This window comes from Aulonocara stuartgranti (assembly GCF_965226115.1).
Source record: "Aulonocara stuartgranti genome assembly, chromosome: 7".
In the NCBI taxonomy this organism is placed as follows: domain Eukaryota; kingdom Metazoa; phylum Chordata; class Actinopteri; order Cichliformes; family Cichlidae; genus Aulonocara; species Aulonocara stuartgranti.
The window spans coordinates 63872224-63898684 of record NC_138945.1 but is presented as its reverse complement, the minus strand read 5'-3'; the positions used below and the strand labels follow the sequence as shown (position 1 = coordinate 63898684).

The 26461-nt window shown below is 41.5% G+C and overlaps 2 protein-coding genes across 3 annotated transcripts; one reads left to right on the top strand and one right to left on the bottom strand.

Moving 5' to 3' along the window:
- Positions 1-10638: 10638 nt before the first annotated feature.
- ldha (lactate dehydrogenase A4) lies at positions 10639-17668 on the top strand. Of its 2 annotated transcripts, none has more exons than XM_082539100.1 (8): positions 10639-10794; positions 14261-14386; positions 14619-14736; positions 14841-15014; positions 15112-15285; positions 15374-15491; positions 16210-16333; positions 16449-17668. In XM_082539100.1, the coding sequence occupies exons 2-8, from the start codon at positions 14261-14263 to the stop codon at positions 16611-16613; spliced, it is 999 nt and encodes a 332-aa protein (XP_082395226.1). In that variant the 5' UTR covers positions 10639-10794; the 3' UTR covers positions 16614-17668. The 2 variants fall into 2 exon arrangements, with proteins under 2 accessions (XP_082395226.1, XP_082395225.1); XM_082539099.1 differs by lacking the exon at positions 10639-10794 and adding an exon at positions 12137-12266.
- Positions 17669-18107: 439 nt separating this feature from the next.
- On the bottom strand, positions 18108-24987 carry tsg101a (tumor susceptibility 101a). The gene is made up of 10 exons (XM_082541404.1): positions 24575-24987; positions 23293-23380; positions 23140-23205; positions 22506-22669; positions 22133-22259; positions 21806-21863; positions 21483-21577; positions 19831-20033; positions 19460-19699; positions 18108-19362 (listed from the first exon to the last, which is right to left on the bottom strand). Exons 1-10 carry the CDS (start codon positions 24614-24616, stop codon positions 19273-19275), a joined length of 1173 nt encoding a protein of 390 aa, XP_082397530.1. The 5' UTR covers positions 24617-24987; the 3' UTR covers positions 18108-19272.
- Positions 24988-26461: the final 1474 nt, after the last annotated feature.

The following is a 26461-nucleotide window of genomic DNA, read 5'->3' as shown; positions in this document are numbered from 1 at the left end:
CTGTCACCCTTTTTCTCCATCAGCCCCCTACCTTTATCATCACACACGCATAGTCACACATGTGCATACAGATACGCAGAGTATAGCTACTGCTCTCTCCTGCTTTCGCCTTTACTCTCCTGCTCTCTGAAATGTCATGCTGGCAGGGGGGTGTGTGGGGCTCCTCTGGAGAGCAATAAAAGCTGATTGGAGTTAAAACAGTTGGTCAGGCCTTCCCGCCCCAGCATCTGTTGGATTACAGTCAGCCAACCTGTCATCTGTGAAATGAAGGCTAGTATGGGAGGAGAGGGGAAAGGCCACATGGGGGGGACAGACAGACAGAGCAAGAGATATAGAAGGATGCGTGAGACAGGATGAGGGTGCTTTAACAGATGCTCTGGTGTGAATGACTATGTGAAAAAGACTCACTTGGACCCGGTTTACTCAAGATAAGTAAGGAGAAACACAAGGAGCTCTGAGGCAAGAAACAGTGATGGGTGGAGGGGTCAGATGGAGGGACGGACAGACAAACTTGACCTTTAGATGAATCACATCATCTCTCCGTCCTCATGTATCACTGCCTCTTAGCACTGGAGGGGACGAGCAATCCCTTTGACCCCCCACCCCCCCTTCTCTTTATTCCTCCATCTCACCCCTCTCTCCGTCACCGGCTGCTGCACCCACCCATTGCCTCCACCTGCTACGTCCCCCCTGAGGGAATCATTTTCACTCTAACAACTTCAATTAACCTTAACCATTCATGCACGCAAGCGCACACACTTACACACACACCACCTAGACCATGCCTGCACACATACATCTCCCTTCCAATATCAATCACAGGTGTTAAGGTCACCGGACTGGGAGGCAGAAGCTTCACATAGCATCTCCAGTGACATATAAAAGAATGTGAGGCTACCTGCTGCAGTCTACCATGCATGTGCGCACGCTGTCTTTAAACAGTGGCACAGTTGTAAGTCCTACGAAATAATTAGAGATTGGAGAGCAACGGGAAATGTATTCAGTTTCAGGCTTGAAATCTAAAATGAATGTCTTTTATTTTGTGTTCTCGAAATAACTTTCTGAGGTCACAACTGGAGCTGCCTCACAGTTACAGAAGACCAACATGGCAAACATTCAGACATAAAACACCATAGTTAATCAATATCTGCTGCCCTGTGACTGAATAAAACAGCAAATTAAAAAAAATAAAAATAATCAGAGGTCCGCTGGATCACTGTTTCTGAAGGAGGACTAATCTGCTGTATCCACACACAGTTCGCCAAGTTCACTTAAAGCAAATCTGGAACTGAAAGATTGGTGGGCTTTCCAGCAGCACAGCAGTAAACAGATTCCAAGGTCTCTGGTTTGGCATTAAAAGGAAGACTGTGCTCGCAAACGCATGAGTTTGTGCACATGCAGGTGTGTACATGCATGCACGTGAAAGCGTCTTTTTGCACATGCACAGAAAAACAGACTGGAAGGGGGGCAGGTTAAATTCATGCAGCTGTTGTTGAAGTCAGACTTGGCTGGTGTGTGAATGCCTGCAGGGGGAAAACTCATATCTATGCTTCCACTCGTTTTCATCATCATTTAGGTGCTCTATAACAATGCCAGCCTGCTGTTTAAGCTGTGATGTCCAAAAACGAACAAGTGCCAACATTGCAAATGAAGTGTTTTAATGTGTAATGATGGGAGAAAGGATGTCTTCAATCATAATGGTATACTTGGAGAATAAATGATATACCATATTGATTCTAAGCCCCCGTTTACCCAGCTGGTTTGCTGCACTCATGCTTTCATTAATAACTTTGCAACTACACAGATGAGAATACAGCTTGCCTAGTCATGGCTTCAATTAGCACCTGAGAAGAACCTTGAGACTAGGACTGATTTCACATCTGATCATAATAATATGCCCTATGAAGGGATTAAAACCGCAGGCAAAAAACAAAGCGTGCTCAATTAAATATACTTGTAAAACACGTGTAAATGTATGCACAGACACACAACCTTTAATCCTGCACTAAAACACATGCAATCACTCTACAAATGCCACATCCTTTCCCACACCCAGCAGAGATCTCCCTGGGCTTATCAGTGCGTAATTGCTGTTGATTGGTGTATTATTGCTCTGGTTAATCTGCCTGTGGGTGGCTAATAAAGGAACTCCATCAGGGATGTTATCAGTCTTAGGCAGAAGGTGTGTGTGAAGCAAATTTGGAAGCAAGGAGAAGAAAGGAGAGGGAGCGCTGGGAGCTGGGAAGGAAGGAGAGATGTACGAATGAGAACGATGCAACTTGATTGTGAGAAGAAAGGGAAAGAGGAGCGAGAGTGTTCGAGTCGTGCCGAAAGAAACCGAAGGACAAATGAGCAAAGGAAAACTATAAATTAGACTGTGTGCATCAGAGGTAAAATGAGGTAACACCAGTAAGCTGGATGTTGTTCTGCCAGAGTTCTGAGCATCAAGTGGCTCCCTGGAGAATCCTTTTATGATTGATGTGGCCTTATTTTCTCTGCCACAGTTCTATTTCTAAACACAGGCTGGAGGAGGAAGAGGAGGCTGTAGTGAGGTGATTAGATTCCTCTCCATTACTGGAGCAGCCTGAGACAGATATCACCCACAACAGACACCCCCCGGTCCCAACGCCCTGTGCAATAACTGTATGTTGGCAAATGATGCTGTGGTGAGAAAGGGGAAGCTAACATGACAAACTGGTGTCTTTTTATTCCACTGTGGGGCCCAGCAGTGACTCAATTTACACACTCTCTGGAGCACATTGAAAGTGACGGCGCATGATGGAGGCAAAGACAAGAAATTCAATAGCAAGGACAAGAAGAAGCTGCTTGGAGTCTGGGAAAGTTTGGAGTATATATATCGCTGCAGGCAAACTGAGAACATTAAACGCCAGGAGATGAAGCATGATTTCTCACACATCTAATGAAACTTAATCTGTTTTCAGCAGTGTCATATACTGTCTTTGCCATACACTGGATCACCTCAACACAATGTAGTGAAGTGTTTATTATTTTTAAAGTCACAGGCAGTGAGACTGAGCTTGTTGAATGTCAACAGCTGGTGCTACAGTTTAAGGAGAAACAGCCTGGGGTTCCTGGGATAATTTGTTACATCTGATTTGATACAGCAGGGTATATTGTTGCGCAGGAGTAGTTGATCTAAAATGTTTACCTAAAAACTGTGAAATACATCTCAGTCAACAAATTTTCTTCAGCTGTGCTGCACTAAGATAAAGTAGAAGACCCCTGTGGGTCTAAAACCACTACTCGTTGTGGACTCCTACTGAGCCACTAGACTAGAACTCAATGTGATGAATAATTCATAGCATAACGAGAGATTACCGCATAATTGCGAATGATTTAATTTCAGCGAGTTTGGCGCAGGATTTTGCTGGATGAAATAACTGTTTAGATGCTGCTTGCATTATAATCAAACCCGACTGGAAATGATTTCAATTTAAAGAGGAGGCTGAGTTAGTTTTGCTGCTTTTATAACAGCACCTCCTGCTGGTGAGCAGCTTGCATTGCATTAGGATTGATAAATGGACATGTAAAAGGTTATCAATGAAGAACATCAGTGAATGTGATAACTGTGGTAAAACCTGGGAGTAATAAATAAAGCAGCTTCCATCCACTCAGCCATTTTATTCCACTTATCCAATTCAGGGGCACGAGGGGGTGCTGGAGCATTTACCAGCTGTCAACGGGTAAGAGACAGGGCACACTCGTGACAGGATGCCAGTCTGTCGCAGGGCTAATACACAGAGACAAACAACCATTCATGCTCACACTCCCACCTACTGTCAATTTAGAGTCACTAATTATTCTAACGCCATGCATGTCTTTGGACTGTAGATGGGAAGCCCGGCACTCAAAGATGGCATATGCAGAGACAGGAAAAACATGCAAACTCAACACAGAAAGGTCCCAGACTCTATTCAAATCAAGGACCTTCTTTCTGTAAACGGTGATAACCACCACACCACTGTTTACAATTATATGCATTAAAATCTAAGTGTAATTGCATTTTTTACTTGATTTAATTTCATTCATTTAGGCTTTTAACAATATCCTCATTTATTAGACATCAATTTAATTGAAAAAAAAAAAACAACCCACACAAAACATTATCACACAGTTCTCCCAGCCACATGCAATGGATTGTTTCATGAATGCACAATATACACAAAGCAGACACAACAGGAAGCAGATAACAATTCTATTAACTTTCTGACTATACTGTTTCATCGCTATTAAGCTCCAACTAGCTAACAGAAAAAAGAATAAGACTGTGGTAAAGGTGAGGTTTAGGAAATGTTATGTGAACAGCAGCAGTGGCAGCATGTGGCAGCGGCAGCTGCAACGGAGGTTTTCAGGGGTCAGCAGCCATGACTGCACAACAGTGAACTGTCTGCACTGTCTTAGACAGGCAATGTTCTAACAGATGCAGTGGATTTGTCAGTTGCACATCCATAATGTGAATCTTCTACTCCACCACATCCCAAAGGTGCTTTATTTGATCACTGACAACCCGGCCAGAATTCTGGCTCCCACAGACTGGCGGTCTGCTCATGGGGCAAACAGCTTACAGCCAATTAAACAATCAGTCAGTCAATCAATATCAGATACTCATGATCTCAGTTTGTTATGTGAATAAAGCGCACCCATCCACAGAATCAATTTCTTCCATTCCAACCTCTTCACCACCGTAGGCAAGACCAAAGGGCTGTCAAAGGAAGTCAGGGACAAGATTGTGGACCTGCACAAGGCTAGAATGGGCTACCGAACACCAGCAAGAAGCTTAGTGAGAAGTGTCAATATGATTATTCTAAAATAGAAGAAATATAAAATGACTATCAATTGTCCTTGGTCTGGAGTTCTATGCAAGATTGTTCCTCATGGTGGGAGGATGATTATGAGAAAGATGGTGGATCAGCACAAAACCACACAAGTAGAGCTTGTTACTGATCTGAAGGCAGTTGGGAGCACAAACACCACTGGTAACACACTACACCGCAACAGATGGAAAACTTGCAGCACCCACAACGTCTCCCTGCTCAAGAACCCACATGTACAGACCCATCATTAGTAGGGGTGCAACAATACACAAAATTCACGGTTCGGTTCGATACTTTGGTGTCACGGTTCGATATTTTTTCGATACAACAAAAATGTTCATGCCTTAATTTGTCATTTATTAAATTTTCACGGCACATTCCGCACCACATCTCTGTGCGTTCATCATTTGTTTGAAGCCAGCTCACCTCCTGCAACTACTTTTCCGAGAATACACGCTTCTTTTGTGGTTCGGACTCCTTCTGACATTTCTTTGGAGGTGGAGGAACATCACAGTAATTGCTTAAAGGAGCTTGCTTCTTCGACATCTTTAAGAGTTCTAAACAAATGTCTGTCCTCCTCCTGAAAATCTTATTTATGCAAACACGCGTTGCAACTTCTTATCTTGTGCCCGTTTTTTATTTTGACAGCAAATGCGCACCTTCGGACCTTATGAGCAGCCCTGGTTATTTCGCTTGTCATATTGCAGCCACAGAAATTCTTTTGTCCATGAAACCATAAAGCTGCACTTTCTTTTTGCCTTATGGTCTGATTTGTCATAACTTTTCCATTTTGTGGTAAGTTTTTCTTTGGCTGTCACTTCTTCACCCTGACCTGTCTTATTTGGCTCAGCAGAACTAAAATATTGTGGCGAGCTCAGACAAGGAGGAGACGGAGGTATCGTTTGGTCTTGCTTCCCGTGAGCTAGCCAGGGAGCACAGCCGTTTACTGACATCTGCAGAAGAACACTGCCGCTAGCTAACGGCTCAGCGCGGCAACAGCACAGCAACAACAACAACAACACACAGGGCGCCCTCTGACCCCGGAAGGACACACCGTGGCAGCGAGAGGGCGTCACCCGTCACTATGGCAACATAAACAAAACATAACTGTACAAACAGAACCCCGAACAGCCCTGACCCGCTACATAGCCCCCACCTAAGGGGTCAGTCGTCCCCGACGACCCCATTACCCCACACAAAGTCCTGCAAATGTCCAGGTGCCTTCTTTTGCCGCACCGGCCGGTCACGACCGGCGGGGGAAAAGTCACTCGGGTCAGAACATGGGGTGCCACCATCATCCCACTTCTGACACCAATGTGGCGAGCTCAGACAAGGAGGAGACGGAGGTATCGTTTGGTCTTGCTTCCCGTGAGCTAGCCAGGGAGCACAGCCGTTTATTAACATCTGCAGAAGAACACTGCCGCTAGCTAACTGCTCAGCGCGGCAACAGCACAGCAACAACAACACCACACGGGGCGCCCTCTGACCCCGGAAGGACACACCGTGGCAGCGAGAGGGCGTCACCCGTCACTATGGCAACATAAACAAAACATAACTGTACAAACAGAACCCCGAACAGCCCTGACCCGCTACATAGCCCCCACCTAAGGGGTCAGTCGTCCCCGACGACCCCATTACCCCACACAAAGTCCTGCAAATGTCCAGGTGCCTTCTTTTGCCGCACCGGCCGGTCACGACCGGCGGGGGAAAAGTCACTCGGGTCAGAACATGGGGTGCCACCATCATCCCACTTCTGACACCAATGTGGCGAGCTCAGACAAGGAGGAGACGGAGGTATCGTTTGGTCTTGCTTCCCGTGAGCTAGCCAGGGAGCACAGCCGTTTATTAACATCTGCAGAAGAACACTGCCGCTAGCTAACTGCTCAGCGCGGCAACAGCACAGCAACAACAACACACAGGGCGCCCTCTGACCCGGGAAGGACACACCGTCGCAGAGAGAGGGCGTCACCCGTCACTATGGCAACATAAACAAAACATAACTGTACAAACAGAACCCCGAACAGCCCTGACCCGCTACAATATATATCCTGCTGCTTTTACACACGCACTCACATAATGCTCAGCGATTCTCTGCACGATCAACCTCTCACATGTTTAAGCTTGCTGCGGGAGATTTCACTTGTCATGTTTGCATAGTAAGCTAACGATTGATAAGACGATGTCAGAGGAATTGGTGCGCAAATTATCATCACTCACCAATCAGTGCTGTCGCTCTCTATACACAGTTCACACGATTGCAAAGTGAAAGCAAAAAACAAGCGCAAATTCAAATGCGATTTCAATATGTCACATATTGACAGTGGCTCACCGATGCCAATGACATAATTACCCAGCTACATTTCCGAAAGAATGCAAAAGCATTGACGTATATTTTTCCTTCCTATGATAGCCCGACGGGCAGGGCAGAGATAGATTTTGGTAGCCCGACTGGAAAAATCGCTAGCCCCGGGACGTTGGACAGGCGATTTTGCGAGCCCTGTATCTGATTGAGGAATCACTCATCTTTGGAAAAGAGAGTTTATTACAGAGAAATGGCTCTTTCCAAAATAAAAGCTATACTATACGCTTCTTCTGGGCTATATTCTCAGCAGCATATTAAACATATCAGGTCCCCATAAGGAGAATCATGTGCTAACGGCTGTCTAAATGACTTGGGTAAAGTTTGTAGCATGCATGTTTGTTGTTTTTGTCTGCTTCCACTTGTCTTTGCACTAGGATGATGTCGGTGTAAATGTGCAGTCATATTTGTTGTGTTCCCACTAGTGCTGTCAGCGTAAATCTCGTTGAAATGAGGTTAACGCCACAACACGGCAAATCTCCGTTAATGAGCTACCGCAGATCGCCCGTGCATGGGGCTGGACAGCCAACACGTTAACGAGCTAACTGCGCTAACACACTAGCTCCCACCCATGTAATTGAGCATTGCGTGGCACATCCAACATACTGTTTTACTTTAGTCCATGATGTGCTTACCTTCAGGGTCATATGTCACATGAAAACCAAAATAGTTCCAAACGCCAGATCTGAATGAGGGTGGGGAAGGTTCAATTTGCCATGTTGCAAGGAGAGCTTAAACTTCTGTCTCGCTAGCTTGCCCTGCGCTCAGTGAATCTGCGTTCGACTACTCCGCCTAGGCTGCTGCACTGTCGAGCGCAGATCCACTGAGCGCTCAACACAGACAGCATAGTCAGAAGGAAAGTTGATAAAATAAATTAAAAATGTATTTTGTATTGTTCGATACATATGCGTACTGAACCGAAAGCACTATATCAAACGGTTCAATATCGATACGAGTATCGTTGCACCCCTAATATATGTATATATTGTACTATTCTTAGTTAGCGTATTGTCTGTCTTGTTAATGTTTGTTTATAATGGAGCACTGTAACATAAAATAATTTCCCCTAGGGATCAATAAAGTATTCTGATTCTGATGCTTTGAGGTGGTTTCACATGGCGACTTTGCTGCACTAGTGTAAAATCCTGGATTGAAACCTGCTTCTCCCAGCCAGAACACTGAAGAGAGGTTGTGAATGGGTCTTCCAGTATGACAGTGACCCAAAATGTAATTCCAAGGCAACAAAAGAGTGGTTAAAGAAGAAGCACGTAAAGGTTGTGGAGTGGCCTAGCTGGTCTCCAGACCTCAGTTCTGTAGGAAATCAGTAGAGGGAGCTGAAGCTTCAAGTTGCCGAGCAGGCACTCTTCTCCAAGTACGTCTCCAAGTAAGTCGTGTTTTGCTTGGGGATGAAATACTTCCTTTACTCAATGACAAGCAAATCAATCTATAACTGTTATGTAATGTGCTTTTTCCTGGATTTTGGTGTTCATGTCTTTGTAAATGAGCAAACTTCCAAATAAGGAATTAATAGTAATTGGTACTAAGGAAGCCAAAGTATGCAAAGAAAATAGATCCCACCACCACCAGACTGAACTGTTGATACAAGGCAGGATGACTTCATCCTATAATTTTCTTTTTTGCCAGATTCTGAACCTACCATCAGAATGTCAGAATCAGATGATGCAATGTTTTATTGTCCAATTTTAGTGAACTAATGCCAACTGTGGCCTCAGTTTCCTGTTCTTACACAGGAGTGGCAACTTGTGTGATTTGCTGCTCCTATACTTCAAAGTTCAATGTGTTGTGCAACCTGAGATGTTCTTCTACATACCCTGGTTATAACTAATGGTTATTTGAATTACTGTTGCCTTCCTATCAGACTGAAGCAGTCTGGTCACTCTTGTCTGAACTTTGGCATGATAAGGCATGTTCTCCCAGAGAACTGCATTTCACTGGATAGGTCCTTTTTTTCAGGCCATCCTCTGTAAACAGTATAGAAAAACCCCAGTACACTGGACGTTTCTGAAATACTCACACCAGCCTGTTTAGCATCAAAACCCATGTCACATTTTGTGTTACTTAAATCACCTTCCTTTTCTATTCTGATGCTCAGTTTGAACTTCAGCAGGTTGCCTTGGCTATGTCTACATGAGTAAATGGAGTGAGTTCCTGCCATGTGAATCACAGCTGAACAGCTGTACCTAACAAAGTGGCCAAGGGCCTGTGTGAGTGCGTATTTTAGGTGTCATGACTGAAGAATACCTAAGTTATCTTTATGATCCTTTCAAGGGCAAGTTAACATATTCCACTATTCACACGTGCTCTGACAGAAAATCCTCTGGGATACTTGAATTCTCTTTTCCATATCCTCCAAGAACTGTGTCAAATAAATAGGTGACAATTTCAGTTTCCAACTTCATCAAACACATTGCTTCCAGAAGGATATATATTAAACGGGCATGCTTAGAAAATTACACATTGCAGCATAATTTGTACATTCATTTGAGTGAACTTTTCAATTAGCAATGACTGATAACCTTATTAAAATGAGAAAAGGGTGCATAATCACTCCACTATTAAATCTTTGGTTTTAAACTGCCCAGAAAAGCGATTTAACTAAAGTCGACCCGATTTGACCTTTTATCGTCCATTTATTTTCATGTGTTTTTTTTTCTCACGTGCTCAAAAATGCATTGAAAGCTGTGAGCCAAGAGGACATCACGTTGTCCTAACTGAAAGCTTTTGTTTTGCAACAAAAAAATTCAAGTCGGGAGAGGTGTAAAGAGCAGCCAACAGCAATCGACAGTCTGAGAGCACACTTTTTTGTGCCAGTGTAGGGCACTTGATGATTCAGAACACTTAATTTTAATAAGGCGGGGTGGGGGGTGGGATGCTGGTTTCCGTGCCTTTTGCCAGCCGAATCATATCTGTGTAAGAAAACTTCCCCTGACATGTAGGACAAATGAGTTGTTTTATTGCACACGGGTGAGTAACTCGACTAGTTTTGAAATAACTCAGAGTGGACAGGAGGTGGCGCGAAATGCTGCTCGTCTGACTGTATGACGACACAGTCACTGTTTCCTTCCAGTCACGGCCACATGGGCGGCGTATGAAAGGCTATCCTCAAATCAAAACCGTAACGTTTCCTGTTAAATTAACAGCCACGTGATATTTATCTCGGTGACTTACACACTTTTAACACAAATTCCCTTATTATTGTCACGAAATATCCACTCACGTCCGGCAACCAAGCCGCGGTTATAATGCTATGTTGAGAATGTTGCTACCCTCATTTAAAATCATTATCTGTTACTGTGTCCGTGTGGATGACAGAACTGCATTAGAAACCAGCACGGAGGCTTTTTGAAGTAATTTAGGTGGGAACTATTTCTTCTATGTGCGGACTGTGACAGACTGCGCAGTGCGTCCCTGTACTTTCACCTTACACTGTAACCTGTGCGTTAATCTATCACAGGCGAGAACGGAGTGCGTGTTTTCCATCGTTTTAAATGCAAGTTGCCTGAAAATATTAAAGGACACAGAGCAGATTATACCAGACCTCAGTACCGCATCCTGCCGTGGACGTGACATTCAACACGGGTTAGTGCCCACACAACCATCCGACCTCATTAATAGTGATGGGTCGTTCGCGAACGAAATGGCTCTTAGAGCCGACTCTTTGACGTGAACGACGCGAGCCGGCTCCTTATCGCGAGCCGTCACGTGGTTTTCTTTTTTTTTTTCCTTTCTCTCAGCCTCTCTCTCGCACTTTTTTTCCGCTTCACTCTGCACGCGAGCCTTGTGCTTTACGCTGGGCAGAGGGGGGAGGGGCGGTAGTTACACTCAGTAGCACAGGAACAGAGCCAGAGAGAGAGAAAGAGAGGCAGGGACAACAACATTAGAAAGGTATAGTAATCATCCACAACTATTTTCGGTTGCAGATGATAAAGGATTGAGAAAGTTTATTCATGCAGGTCCATATGACAGAGAATATGCATGTTCTTTTAGTTTTCATATTATAATTTATATTTAATTGTGTTGTGGTTTGCAGTGTTTTGTGTTCTTTTCACTTTAAATTTGTGAAAGGAAAAAGCTGAAAATGTAAATAGTTAAAACTTGAAATGTGAATAGTTGATTTTTGTATTAGATGATTTATTTATTACATTTTATGTGGAGTGAATAAATAAAAGTATATTTACGGTGGCCCCTAGAGACAAAGCACATACAAACTTCAAATCACGTACGAACTCTGAAGCATGTACAAACTCCAAAACACGTAAAAACACGTACAAACTCCAAAACACGTAAAAACTCCAAAACACGTAAAAACACGTACAAACTCCGAAGCACGTAAAAACTCAGAAGCATATAAAAACTCAGAAGCACATAAAAACTCAAAACACGTACAAAAGAACAACAGAAGTGCTCCAGGATGCTGGGCGCAGTGTTGAGCCTTTGTTATCTTGTGGCTACACAAGCCAGCAAGTACCAACGACCGGATTTGGTGTGTGGTAATAACAGGTAAATGAACTTTTTTTTAAATTATTTGAATATATATATGAGTGCCTGTGTATAAATACACAAACAATACACACATGCTTTCAATTGTGTAATTTAAGTGATCTAGTAGCTCTGCTTTGGAAGTTCAGTTCATGCTAGAAATGTGTTTTGGAGTTTGTACGTGTTTTGTCTCTAGGGGCCACCGCATATATTTATATATAAACATATATAAATAAAACCACTTGTTTTTACGTTAGTAATTCCTTTTGTGCATAATTTTATATTATTGTTAATAATAAATTAATTAAAGCAACAAAACAACCTGAAGAGCCGGTTCGGAGCCGAAAGAGCCGGCTCTTTTTAGTGAGTCGAACCGAAAGAGCCGGTTCTCTAAAAAGAGCCGGAAATCCCATCACTACTCATTAATATGTAGGTACGTAACGTCCACGCCGGAGGCTGTCTTTAAATACGGGGAGACACTCTCACACCGGCAGCACTTCAGTCAAAGAGCGTTAGTGTGGAGCTGACACATTCCAACTCCTGTTTTCACCCGTTTCTTTGAAACCTTCAAGGTAAGATGGGTCGCGGTACTCTGACTCTACACACCACATCTGCACCCAGGACTCTCTAAAGACTGTTTTTTATTTAAAGATTTTAAAAGCTGAATGTCTCAAACCGCGTGCTAGAGGACAGACCGGGGCGTGACGATGTGTAATCAGTATTAATTGGGTTCAGCTGCAGATTAAATCAGTTAAGATTTCTGTCAGTATTATTTCCCTTATAGCATAAGTAAACAAGTCAAGCAGAGGTAACAGGTTGTCTTGGGCATTCTGCAGATGCATAGTTACTTGTGGGCTATTATGGAGTATTTTATTCGCCCGTTGTATAAAATGTAATAAAAACAGGAAATATTCCGACTCGTTGGTGTTTAAAAACCCTTTTTATGTTCTTTCTGTTTGAATCCATCCCCGTGATCGAGGCGCTTGGGTTTTGGTGACGTAAAATGCGCATTGGCTACGCATGCCTACAGCCGCGGTGGCGACCATCTTCCAACAGCTATAAATGACCCTGGCCCTTGCAATTTACTGCGCTTGGGCGTGCTTGCCTATCGCAGGGACGCAGTGTCTTTAATTGTCTTGTTGGTGTTTTATGGCTTTGCCAGAAATGCCGTCCCCGCGTTGTCGGCTTTGTCTGATTCATCGGACCTTTCTTGGCACAGAGTTGTGGATAAATATTTGACAGATGCAGACTGTGGGGAAACTATTAATGTCTGGTTCTATGACGACTGCAGGGCGGTAAAGCTTTTCTAGGACTTAAATTCAACAACAGTCTTTTCTTGAATTCAGATGTGGACAAGAGATGTGCAGCAGCATTGTAACTGAGATGCTGAACGGCAGCCGTTACCTGACACCCTGTATAGCCTTTAGTGGCCTGCTGGCAAAAGAATTAACCAAATGAGCACAATAATGTTGGGAAACATGATAACACTAGGACTGTGTGTAATGTCCCATTATACTCTTCCAGCTACTAAAAGTCGTCCTCTTATTCAGGCAACTAAGGAAGCAGTTTGCCTGGTTTGTGGAGCACAGCAGTGAAGCACTGTCCCATATAGAACACTGGCAATAATCCTAGATTATAATGGGTCCAAATGCTGGTACATGTAGTATGGATTACACTACTACATTTTTATCCTACAGTTTTGAGCAAACTGTATATACAAGCTGTAGATGGTCACCTTGATGTCAGACTGACATTCTGGCTCCAGCCATCTTGTTTGTTTCAAGTAAACTGATAGATGCCTGGCAGCTCAAGGACACTGGTCACTTGTACACTAGTGGATGCTCATTCAAAAGTAAGCCGCACCCTAATGCAGAGGCTGCTTTATCCTCTTCTCTTAACGGTGCAGCATTTAAGACTAGAAGGGATCAATTGGCACCATAAACCCGTTTGGGAAAGCTTTACCGAGGACATAAATCATGGAAGATGTAAGGTCACATTCATACACTTTAGAGGTTTCAAGTGAGCTCTAGTAGATGTCTCAGTGCATTAATCTGGGCCTGTACTTGGCCATACGTGCTCATCTACACGTCTCAGTGGAAACTGTGCCTTGTCACACCGGTGGTGGAGCCAGGAAACGCAGTGTGTGTGCATGTGAGGTCATCTGGGGATGTTCCCTGTTGCACAGAGGCAAGCTGCAGTGCTTTCAAAAGCAGTGGTTGCCATGGATGCAAGGAGAGGCTCTTTAAAGCTCAATCTCTCAACCTTAATGAAAGTGTTCAAATGAAAATGACATTTCAGTTCTGTAATGATGAAATACAATAAAATCCAGGCTTGATTCATTGTGGGATGTGAAATTAGTCATGGAAACTTTTTTGTGAGCCAACTAGTAACCACACATTCAAATTGCTTCATAGATTATGCGTCTCGCTTTCTTCATGCTCTCTCACTCCCCTCTGTTTACCCCCCCAACCTTTTCCCTTCATTCTCTTCCCCTTTATACTTCTGCATGGCGTCCTTACGTCTTGTGTCTCATATCCTTCATTTCCTTTATCTTTACTTTTAATAGATGTCCACCATGGAGAAGCTCATTGGCCATGTGATGAAGGAGGAGCCTGTTGGCAGCAGGTGCAAAGTGACTGTAGTGGGTGTTGGCATGGTGGGCATGGCCACTGCTGTCAGTATCCTGCTCAAGGTAAGACGGGTAGGAGGGGAATAAACTTGTTGAAATTAAGAAGATTGCTACTATCCTTATTTGGGGATTGAAAAAGGTTTACTCAATAGGATTTCACTGGGACAGATGTAAAGGTTGTGATGGCTAGAGCAATAGACTTACCAGATCCAACGACATTTACCAGAAATGATGTGTTTGCTGTGTTATGTAAAGTTTGTTTGGTTGTTAAATTGACCTATAATATAATAATTAGGACTTGTGTGATGAGCTGGCACTGGTTGATGTGATGGAGGACAAGTTGAAGGGTGAGGCGATGGACCTGCAGCACGGATCCCTCTTCCTTAAGACGCACAAGATTGTAGCTGATAAAGGTGAGAATTGACAAACTGTCATTTAGTTTACTTGCTGACTAACCTGGAGTGGAATACAACTTTTTTTTTTTTTTTTTTTTTTTCCCCTCCCTCCATCTCTTCAGACTACAGTGTGACAGCCAACTCTAAGGTGGTGGTAGTGACTGCAGGTGCCCGCCAGCAGGAGGGCGAGAGCCGTCTCAATCTGGTGCAGCGTAACGTTAACATCTTCAAGTTTATCATCCCCAACATCGTCAAGTACAGCCCCAACTGCATCCTGATGGTGGTCTCCAACCCAGGTTAGACAAGGAGTCTACATCATGTGGGGTTTACATGGTCCAATTCCTGTTCGAAGCAGATTAATGGCTGATAATTTCTCATTTGGCACCTTCCCAGTGGACATCCTGACCTATGTTGCCTGGAAACTGAGTGGCTTCCCCCGTCACCGTGTGATTGGCTCTGGCACTAACCTCGACTCTGCTCGTTTCCGCCACATCATGGGAGAGAAGCTCCACCTGCATCCTTCTAGCTGCCATGGTTGGATCATCGGAGAGCATGGAGACTCTAGTGGTACGCTAGCGACATTATTTGCGACATTTATACTGTCACGTACAGTTCAGAATTTCCTGTTTCAGTGGGGTGTATTTCTTTCTCGTAGTGCCTGTGTGGAGTGGTGTGAACGTTGCTGGAGTTTCTCTTCAAGGCCTCAACCCAAAGATGGGGGCTGAGGGTGACCCAGAGGACTGGAAGGCAGTGCACAAGATGGTGGTTGATGGGTGAGTGTTGCAATTTATTTGCTGGAGTCTGTCATCCTCTTCAAACATACTGATTTTTGTTTTTAACAACATGTATGGAGTGCCTATACTATTCCCCATGAAATGCTGTGTTAGACTAAAGCTCACTTGTTCTCTTTGACTCGTGTCTAACTGAAGTGCCTGACAATGATTAACACTGAATCCATAAATGGCAGTAATGACGCCGTATGACCCATTATCTGTATTGGTATGTCTGAAAGTTGTATGCAACTCTCTGCAGAAAGGTTAATATTGCACCATCATTTATTGTCTGCCAATCAGTAGACTTGTATTGTAATAGCTGGGTCTTTAGAGTTCAGCCATGTGCAATACAATGTTCTTTGTGTCCCAGTTGAGTCTTATCATTTCACTTATCTTTACAAAGATGAGAGAAATCCACATGTGTTGTTTCAACAGAAGAAATGGTATCTGTAAATGTGCACCTCTGTATGGCTAGTAGAACTCATTTGTCTTATTTTTTAAAGGCAGTTAAATATTTTAATTAAATCAATTTTGTATCCCTGTTTTCAAAACTCTTATGGGCAACTCGTCAAATTTAAGTTTCTCATGCAAATACCAGTGGCTGCAATCAATGTCTACTATAAACTTGTTAAAAAAAAAGAGATCGCACAACATGACCCATTTCTCCTTTCAGTCTGTTATATGCCATGCTCATTTTTATTTCTTGTCCATGCTGCAGAGCCTATGAGGTTATCAAGCTGAAGGGCTATACTTCCTGGGCCATTGGTATGTCTGTTGCTGACCTAGTGGAAAGTATCATGAAGAATCTGCACAAAGTGCACCCTGTGTCTACACTTGTCCAGGTAGATGAGGATTTCAGTCTTTATTTTTACTTGCTGAAAAGAAAATGCTATACTTTCCACAGATGTGACAAGGTCAGCTTGTAACTATCACATTTCCTTGCCTTTTACTGTATAGGGCATGCATGGGGTGAAGGACGAAGTCTTCCTGAGCATCCCTTGTATCCTGGGCAACAGTGGCTTGACAGATGTCATTCACATGACGCTGAAGCCTGAGGAGGAGAAGCAGCTGGTGAAGAGTGCTGAGACCCTGTGGGGTGTACAGAAGGAGCTCACTCTGTGAAAAGCACGTCTCTGAATTCTCCAGTTGTCCCTAAAATGACACCATGTGACTCCCTCCTAGTTTCCCTCTTGTGTCTCTCATTGTAATTGGTTGATGTCACCTGTGAATTTCTTAAAAGGCCAAGTGCTTGTAACTAAACCACTCAAAGCTGGGTTTTACGTTTGAGAGATTCACATACAGGTGTCATTTTCCTTTGCTTCCTTCAACCTGGCCTTGATCTTCCATGAAATTTTTGGAAACTCATGCTCGTATCCGTAAAGTCAGCCTGTGTTGGAGAGTAAGTATTTGTCATCCATTTGTCCTCTCTGAAATCATGCAGTCTTTGTGCATATATATTCTGTGTACTGTATGTTACGAGTACTGTTATTGCTTTTTCTGTACACTCCTAGGTCAGTCTGTATGCATTCTGTGGCCGTTGAAGTTATGTTTCTCCACTTGGTAATCTCTGTTTATATCTTGGAGTATAATGGAGACATTCCATTCTGTATGAGGAGGGCTTCCTATTCACCCACAGTAACACTGCTGCATATGTCACTGGTCCAAAATCTTATGATACCAAAGTACCTTATATTATAGTAAAGCAGACTTCCATAAACTTTCTTGGTACTGAAGCCTTCTTAAAGCCTAACCACAAGTGCACTGACAAAATACTTTTGAAAGCAAATTTCATGGCACACAAAAAAACTGGCAAAGTTTACATCTATTAAGGATAAAATGTGACTGCCATAATATAACTCAGATAACAGAGCCAGTGGGAAAGGGTTGGGTTATGAATCATAAGACTGCTACAGTCATTTAAAACAAAAGTTGCTTGTGTACCCTAAATGTTCTAACAGGGTTTTTTTTTTTAATTTTTTTTTTTATTATTATTACACCACCTGACTCTGGAAAAGAACATTTAAAAACAAATTCTATTTATAAATGTTAGATCTATTTATGTATTAATGTCACAATATTAAAGAGGATTTATCGATAAGTTACTGGGAAACATGTCATGGCAGCTGGATATTAAGCTGTTTGCTGTAACATCAAATAAATCTGCCAGGATTATTCAAGTTTGTCCTGTGTTCTGTCCTGCATTTACCATTAAACCTGGGGTTGGGGGTCCGTTTGTTTGCGGAGCTGCTGGGTCAGCTGTTGCCCAATATGAGGCTGATCTGAGCTTTTCATGCAAGACTTCAAAATATTTAACTTGCCTTTAAATTACTCGTATTCATACTATTCTACCTGCTCACAACCACTAGCATTTTAATATGTAACTATCACTGGTTTCATAAGTGGTCTGTGTTAAGAGCAGTTTTCTTACAGAAAGCAGTTCTACAAACCAGTGGAGGAAATTATAGTTCATTATTTTGGCCTTTGGTGTACAGACTAGAGCACCAATCTTCAAGTTGGTACACTCTGAACCACCGCTACCTTTTGGTTGTGCAACACAGAAAATCGTTGAATAATATCAATTATGCAAGCCACATGAATGACATGACTAAAAAGAGATGACCTATTAAATCAATTTATTTGTACTGATTTACATCTTTACATAAAAGAGCAAGTTGCCTATGGTTAAACTGAGGAAAAAAAACAAAACAAAATCTATAATACAATTCAAAGTGCATTTAGTAAAAGGCTAAATTCAAGAAAAAAAACTTTACACAAGTTAAAGTTTTGATTAGTACATTTGTTTACTTTTGTACCTCTTAACACCCAGTTTTATTCACAAATTTTTAACTTATGTTTACTTTAACCTTCTCAGCAGGACTGAGAATGGACAGCATGGGAAAAAAGAAAATAAATCAGATACAATGGAGAAATTCCTTTACGATCCAGTAATGTATGCCAAGCCTGCCACCTACCTTAGACACTCTACAGAGTGAAACAAAAAAATGTACATGATTGACTGGTTAAAGCAGTCAACGGGTATAACAAGCAGCCGCCACACACTGAAAGAACCTCTCTCTCTCACACACGCACACACCCTCCATAAGGAGACATACAAATGGAAAATAATGTAGTAATAGTAGTGTGTGCAAGTGGGATAAGAGCTCAAATTAAAGCTGAATGTCTGACCCAAACAAATCGGTTCAGGTTAATGGATATAACTTCATGGCTACTGAAACATGAACAGAAATCCTGAGGATGAACCCTTCCCTTCCTGAAAAGTACTCCTGTGTATTTACAGACATATCTTTTCATTACAAAAGGGAGTGATCATATGGGCTCTCTACAAAGCTCTTCACTTTTAGCCCCTACCATCTGTACTTAAGCCCCTACCATCTGTACCTACTAGCCAAATCATGTGTTATGGCAAAGAAATTGCCAACAGAACCTGTAAGCTTTAGTTTTAGGCCAAATTTAATGTCATGACAGTGTTTTTTGCTTTTAATATTTGGTCATAAAAATAACCCTCTCATGTTTAGGTCATGTCCTTACACAATGACCTCAAAGGAGTATTTGGTTAGTTTAAAATCTAAACTGTCTAGCTACAACTATGGCTGCAATTTACCATTCAAATATGTATTTTGTCTTTGTTGGTGCTGTTCAAATTTCTATCAGAATAAATTCAATATAAGACTATAAAATAGAGCAGCTGGTTGATATACAAGATGATAGAAGAGAGTAAGAGAGCATGAAGATATGAATGTTTCTAGGTAGTAAGCGTGGGTCAGTAGAGGTCACTAAGCCCAGCAGTCTTGCGGGCTTTTTGCATAAGAGCACGAAGCTGGAACTGCTTCCTGGACAGAAGACGTACATGCTATAACAGAAAAAAAAAAAAAAAGAGGCAGATAGGTTAAAGTGTCTGTATACTTGTTTCTGCTTATATGTGCTAGCAGCTATCTAGATCTGGTTACCTTGAGAAAAACTTCCAGGTCTATGACACCCCTGCGGAGGGCTTCGCCCAGGTAGAAGATTGTGTCTTCAATTGCATTCTCTTCAGCGTACAGGTTCAGGATCTGTTTGTACAATGGCGCTGTGGGCACAATGACGTCATCAATGTCATTATTCTCCGACTGGTTTTCCATTTTCTCCAAGGCCTCGCTCAGCTCCTCGTCTTTTCTCTTCAGCAGATCGATGTTCCTGTCAACTTCAGTCTAGTGGAAACATCGTGATGATTGCACATATTTAGCAAATCTCAAAAATGACTGCTGTAACAGTTATCTGTGGTGAATAGAGAACAAAACAAACAGAAAGATTTAACACTGAAAGTATGATCATCTCTCACCACTTCCTGGTCCAGTCTTGAGATCATCTCTTCCAGTTTCTGATGTCCTTTCTTCAGGTCCTCTTCTGTTCGCTTCAGGGCATCCAACTCTGCCTGAGCTCTGTCCATCTCCTCCTTCATTCTCCAGCGAAGCTTGTCACTCACTGCAGAAATTAGAGATGCCCGGATGGTGTCCTCGCCAATGGTGCCATCTCTGTTTGGGCCTTAAGAGGAAGAGATTATAATAAGTCATCTGAGACAGTGAACAGGAGAGCCAGATGGAAAAAAAGATACTACTACAACTTAAACCATAATCTCACCCAAATATAATTATATTTGATTTTGTTAAGTCTCTTTTACACATACCATGTCCTATGTAAAAGGGCCTTTACTGTAAATTGACAAAAGCTAATCATCTTCAGATAACTGTAAAAATGATAATTTAAATCATAATTCTGTGGAGGCTTTTCTTCCACAGAGAAACTGTGCCACCCTAAGGTGAGGATGTTTGACTAAACCATAACAGACATTTTTTTCAGGTTCTTGGTGGAGGCAAGAGGAAAATGCACAGATTTCTGTCAAATATGGTAACATGGACTTGTGGCCTTTACTATATACACAGACCAACTCTACCAGCGCACATAGTCACTCCCTAAAGCTCACTATGAGCCAAGAAAAACTCTCCACTATTCATCCTTGCATTGCAGTTATTCAGTTCAAACAATTCACACTACATTTAAAATATTTTCAACAGTATTTATAGGCACAGCAAGGCATCACCACAGAGAAATCTGACAACAAGGTTTATATACAAACAAAAGGGTCCAAAAGGGTGTTTTCCAGAATGATGGAAAATGAATGAAGTATTCACATGATTTTCCCAGTTAAGCCATTTATTGGCCTCCAGTTTTAGTTTCAGTTTAACACCCATTGGCCAATCTATGATTTATGTTCTGGTTGTAGCACTATCCACAGTGACAACAATATTGTAGGATGGTGGTGAAAAAAGCAACAGAAGGAAAATTACATCTTAACAAATTCATACTTTTATTGAAAAACAAATTCCATGTAGGCAACCTTACTAAGCATTACAGCTGGTATTTTGGACTGTATTGTAAAACAATTTACATGTTTATTTATTAGTGTTTTATACTAGCTACACAAGACAGTTCAAGGACTGGCAAATTCCAGATTATATAGCAGTAAATATACTGGCAAATGTCTGCAGAGTCAAGACCACCTTGTGTACAGTCTGGAGTCAGCGCCACAAATGTCAGAGTTAATTCACCCACTAGGTGACCCCATTTCTTCTCCTTTACCGTTCCAAACCTAAATATAGACCTGTGTGCTTCTGAAGTTTAAGTTGTGGGGGGCAAAAAGAAGCTTTCCCTTTCCGTTCAGGGCCATCCCACCCTTTGGCCTTTAATAGACCCCACTCTAGTTACACTAATGACCTTTCACTGGTGACTTGGTACGCTACTGAAGTTATTCAGAGGGTGAGAGAGTCGAAGTCAAAAGGTCAAGTGTCTCAGTATGGATTAACTAAAGATCATAAAGTTTTATCAAGGGTGAATAACGTTTTTTGCTGAGAATTAAAACTGTTCTACATTAATATTTCAAAGATACCTGGAAGTAGAAAACATATGCACCCAGATGCTGGATGTAATACTTACCCACTGTGGAAACTGGAGTCTGGGTGGGGTAGTGTGCCGGTCCAGCAGTGGCTGGGTAAGAGTTCCCCCCTGGGTACTGATAACTTGGGTAGCCTCTGAAAATAGTTAGATGATTGTCAAGCTAATGCTTTACATTTTCTATTCTGAAACATTTCAAGACCGTATTTGCAAAATTCAGCTGTACATGTAACAGAGCCAGTGCTGCAGTGTCTTGATAATAAAAGTCAGTGAATACTCCACCATCAAACATATTGAATTTGTTGTGTCACACATATAAGTGTTAGCTGTAGGCAGCAAATAAAAGGGCTTGGGAGAAATCTTACCCAGAGTTAGGATTTGGACCATATGGTGACACTGCAGGCATGCCAGGCATGTAGGAAGCTGCAGCAGAGAGAGAGAGACAAAAAACGAGATCTCAGGACACAAAGGTCAAAGGTTTCATTGATTTTTTTTGGGACTGCTCACAGGCACACAGAAGAGACAGAGATAAAGTATCAGTTTCAGTATTGTGTTGCCATAGTATGTGAGCTCCATCTGTTGCCCAAGGAAGTAAATGCACCATTAAAAAAAAAACAAAAAAAACCTAATTTCTAACACTTTGGGAAAAAAAATTCACAGACTACTGTGTACAAGAAATGTATGTCACTCACAATTTGGGGGTCCGGCTGCTTGAAAGGCTTGGTAAGGAGCTTGTGTGGTCGGACGAGAAAACACAGGGGGCTCCTCCCCGAACACCACAATCATCACCTGAATCAGACCATACAGGTCTGATTGAGGCTATAAAACAGTGAGACACATTTTATTAACCAAATTGCCAGGCAAGTTAAGAATGCAAATGATATCTCGAGCCACAAAGGCACTTTTTTTGTCCTATAATCCAGCATACCAAAATGTTGCCTTTTTCTCCATCTAGTAAATTCTTTGAGCTACATTTTTGTGTGCAGAAACTCTAGTTGTCACACTACATGCTTTTAATACCTTAAAACATGTTTTTAAACATGGATTAAAAGAATTACTACTTACATGTTTCCATTCATGTAGATACGGCAGGTAAATCTTTCCATTAGCATCTATGTGCTTGCCAGTTTTGATCATCATAGCGCTGGTAGGTTTGACAAAACATATAGGTGGGTTGTAGGGATATGTGTCCAGGAGCCACAAACACACTGGGATGTTGTACACATTACCTACAGAAATCAAATACACAGTGTTATAATATAGCTATTGTCCAAAACCTTAATGTCCTCACTCCTCCCTTAATATTTAACAAACTCCATATTCTATTATCAAGAACATATTAAGTGAAACACATTTTATGTATCTTTGTACATCAAATACACATTTAAAAAAAATCACAAAGTCTGATATTCAAGCAAGATTAAAAAAAAACTGCTTTCTGTCCACATCCACAAGGTGAGAAAGTTTAGGTTTGGCATTTGTCCTGAGATAATGGTGTAAAAAGGAAAAAAAAAGGTGCAGTTAATCCAGTAAGTCAGAGTGACCACATCGGATAGAAAAAAAGTAGTCTAGTAGACATTATAAATAGTAGTAAAAAAAAAAAAAACCACTTAATTATGCTTGAAATTTTCAAAAATATATATAAAGTTATTAATTTATTGGAAAACCTCTTTTTAGAGAGCAAAGAAACATCCATTACCTCTGTAGCTCACAGGAACAGTTCCTGTCAAGCTCATCAGATCTCTTGTGGAGCCATCATTAAATACTGAAATACAAGCAGATGCATGCCATTACACAACATACAAGTGAAACCAAGCAGTTAAAAACAGGAGATAAATATTACTTAATTTACCATAAGCATCCATGACTGGCTTCAAATCCTTGTACTGGGAGATCACATTGGTTATTTCACGAACAGTCAGGTCTCTGTATTTGTATTGCTGGGCAACAAGTAGAGGAGACAAAATTAATATTTTTACTTTTTTTTTTTTTAAATATTTTGTTTACCAAGCTGCTATTCAAAATTCAGTGCCATACAAACTGAGAGTGATCATTTGTATTGACTGATTGATTTTATTTCACTCCAAAACATATCACAGACTAAAAACATATATCACTTAATTACCAGAATAATGACTAAAAAAATACAACTAAAAATAAAAGTCAACTTATTTGATAGGTATTTTGCACTGTCAGTTGAGCTAATGTTAACTGAATTATATTTCACTGACAGGCCACGTTTGTTTGTTTTTTTTACTATCAGAAATAATACTTTCACTCTTCAACAAATGAAGTGCAAGCTTACTGTTCTTCTAACCGCGGGATAACAGATTCTTATTACTGAGCTAAGCTCAATATCCTTAGGATTTTTACACAAACTACAAGAGCTGGATAAGAATCACGTACATAAAGGAAATGTTCAAAAGACAAATCTGAAACAGTAATAGACCTGTAACAGATCCTTGCGGTACACCACAGATAAAATTTCCAAGGGGTGACCTTGAAGAACCATTATTTAATTCTACATACTGTAAACAGGACTTGAAACACCTTACAGATTAAATTTACTGCCTCTTTACATTTGCTTATAAATTAGAATAATCCAATTAAAAAGCCTTGTGAACGTAAATTAGTACAATACCAGTATGGATACAATTATCCATATTAAACTCATTTTTATCAGAGAAGTGTTTAAGACCAGTGTCAATAGAGTCCCTTGGTCTGGCAACCGATTGAGAGTCATTAGCTTTTTCCCACCGATGCATCACAAACCTGGTAATAAACAATTCTCTAAAGTATTCTGAACACGACTGGCAATATAAATACAGGTCTACGGTAACCTCCAAAACCGTGGTCTCATTTTTTTAACCAAAGTAACTTCAATTAATAATATGTGCAACTGTGTGTTCTATGGTTACACAGTTATGCCTCAATCTAATTTAGTACAATATATTTTACCAAAACAATATTTAAGATACTTTATTATCTTAAATTTGGCGAAAATTGACAGTCTATTAAACAAAACCGTACCAGGAAATGTTAAACTGGCTTCTAACGTTAGCCAGTGTCAAACAGGACGCTATGAGCTAATTTGCTATCGTTTTTCAACAGTCAACACTCAAGCTCAAACTTACCTTTAGCATTTTCTTCAGGTTACTTTCGTTGACTACTGCCATGTTCCTCAGGTGTTTATTTTCACTTTTCTTATTAATAAGTTAAGCGTCTTAACAGCTGACTTTTATGACAGCTAAAGTGACAGCGAATGCAAGCTAAAGCTGGCTAGCGGAGCTCCGGTAAATGCAAGGCTAACGTTAGCCCTAGCTCGGGCGGACTCAAACAAGGGCGTGATTCAGCTACTACGAGAAATCTTCCAGTCTTGTAAACGGGAACTGTATCTGTGTTCCACGCGAATACTCAAAAAACAACTCATAAATCGACAAAATAGCTAACGAGTAATTGTAAAAAGGAGCTTGAAAACAAAAATCCGATGGTCAACAAAAGGAATTTCCGGCAGTTCTCTTTAGTGCTTCCGGTCCCTGTGTGACGTGATGTGATTAACACGTCAATGTAAGATCCCCAAATTCTACGATAGCCCGTGATATAAATCTGTAAATGTACACATCAAATGAATTAATAATTACATCTTATTTAATGTTTACTGTTTTTACTTCCGTGAGATGCACACAAACAGAATACTTGAATTCTGATGATACTATATTTCTTCCATACACTTGACTACCGTGGGAAGGAAGAACTCCCTTTTTACAAAAAGTGACCTAAAGCATGACATGTTCAGGGAGGGGCACTCATCTGCCACAACAGGACTCGGGGTGAGGCAATAGAGAAGAAACAAAAGGGGAGCATAGCAGACAAGGACAAAACAAACATTATGGAAGAGAATATACAAAAATTATTCACATGTTGCAGTGGCATCCAAATGCATTAGGAGTGAAGGAAGCCTGCTCTACCCCTAATTATAAGCGTTATCAAGTTTTAAATCTAATTTTAAAACTAGAGAGTATCTGTCTCCTGAATCCAAAGGAGCTGTTTCCACAAGAGAGAGAGCTGCAGGCTCTTCCTGCCATTCAACTATTGGATACTCTAGAAACCATGAGTAAGTCTTCATTCCAAGAGTTTAGTGCTCTACTGGGATAATATTGGGATAATATGATATGAGATTTTTAAGAGCTCATATTAAATATTAAATATCTCATATTAAAGTAAAATTGAGACAGGCATGGTGTTGGCAGGATCACACTTTAGGGCTGTTTTGCTGCCAGTGGTATTTACAAATTCTTCTACTTTTACCTCAAATTATGATGATGATTGAAACTTAAACACAATTCCATATTCCAACAGGGCAATGATCCAAACCATACATCAAAACTGGCTTTGAAATGAGTAAAGCACACTAAATGGCCTGTATTTGTATAGCGTTTTTACTAGTCCCCACTAGGGACCCCAAAGCGCTTTACACACCCAGTCACACACTGGTGGAGGCAAGCTACAGTTGTAGCCTGGGGCAGACTGACAGAAGCAAGGCTGCCATATCGCACCATCGGCCCTTCTGGTAGGTGAAGTGTCTTGCCCAAGGACACAACAACCAAGACTGTCCGAGCCGGGGCTCGAACCAGCAACCTTCCAATTACAAGGCAAACTCCCAACTCTTGAGCCATGATCGCCACTAACATCAAGCTTCTGGAAAGGCCTTCCCAAAGTCACAATTATGGATTATGTTTAAAAGTCTGGGCCATGCCAGCAAGCCAACCAGTTTAAATGAATTGGTCAAATATTCAGCCACAGGTATGCCAGAAGCTTACTGATGCTAAAGAGTCTATTCAAGGTACAACTTCAGGACAGCATGGCGCAATCACTGTCCACTTAACATCGATGGATCCTCTGTGGAGGTCGTCAAGATCACCAAATTCAAGAAGGCCCAACAGCGTCTCTACTTCCTGCAGAAGCTGAGAAAAGCCTATCTCCCTCCATCCATTCTCACCATGTTCTACAGAGAGCCTATC

Coding starts and splice junctions, on each gene's coding strand:
- ldha (XM_082539100.1), top strand. CDS start 14,261: ATGTCCACCATGGAGAAGCTCATTGGCCATGTGATGAAGGAGGAGCCT. Junction 15,286..15,373: donor AGAGCATGGAGACTCTAGTG/GTACGCTAGCGA, acceptor TCTTTCTCGTAG/TGCCTGTGTGGAGTGGTGTG. Junction 15,492..16,209: donor CACAAGATGGTGGTTGATGG/GTGAGTGTTGCA, acceptor TCCATGCTGCAG/AGCCTATGAGGTTATCAAGC.
- tsg101a (XM_082541404.1), bottom strand. CDS start 24,616: ATGGCAGTAGTCAACGAAAGTAACCTGAAGAAAATGCTAAAG. Junction 21,864..22,132: donor AGCAGCCGGACCCCCAAATT/GTGAGTGACATA, acceptor TCTCTGCTGCAG/CTTCCTACATGCCTGGCATG. Junction 19,700..19,830: donor CAAGACTGGACCAGGAAGTG/GTGAGAGATGAT, acceptor TGTTTCCACTAG/ACTGAAGTTGACAGGAACAT.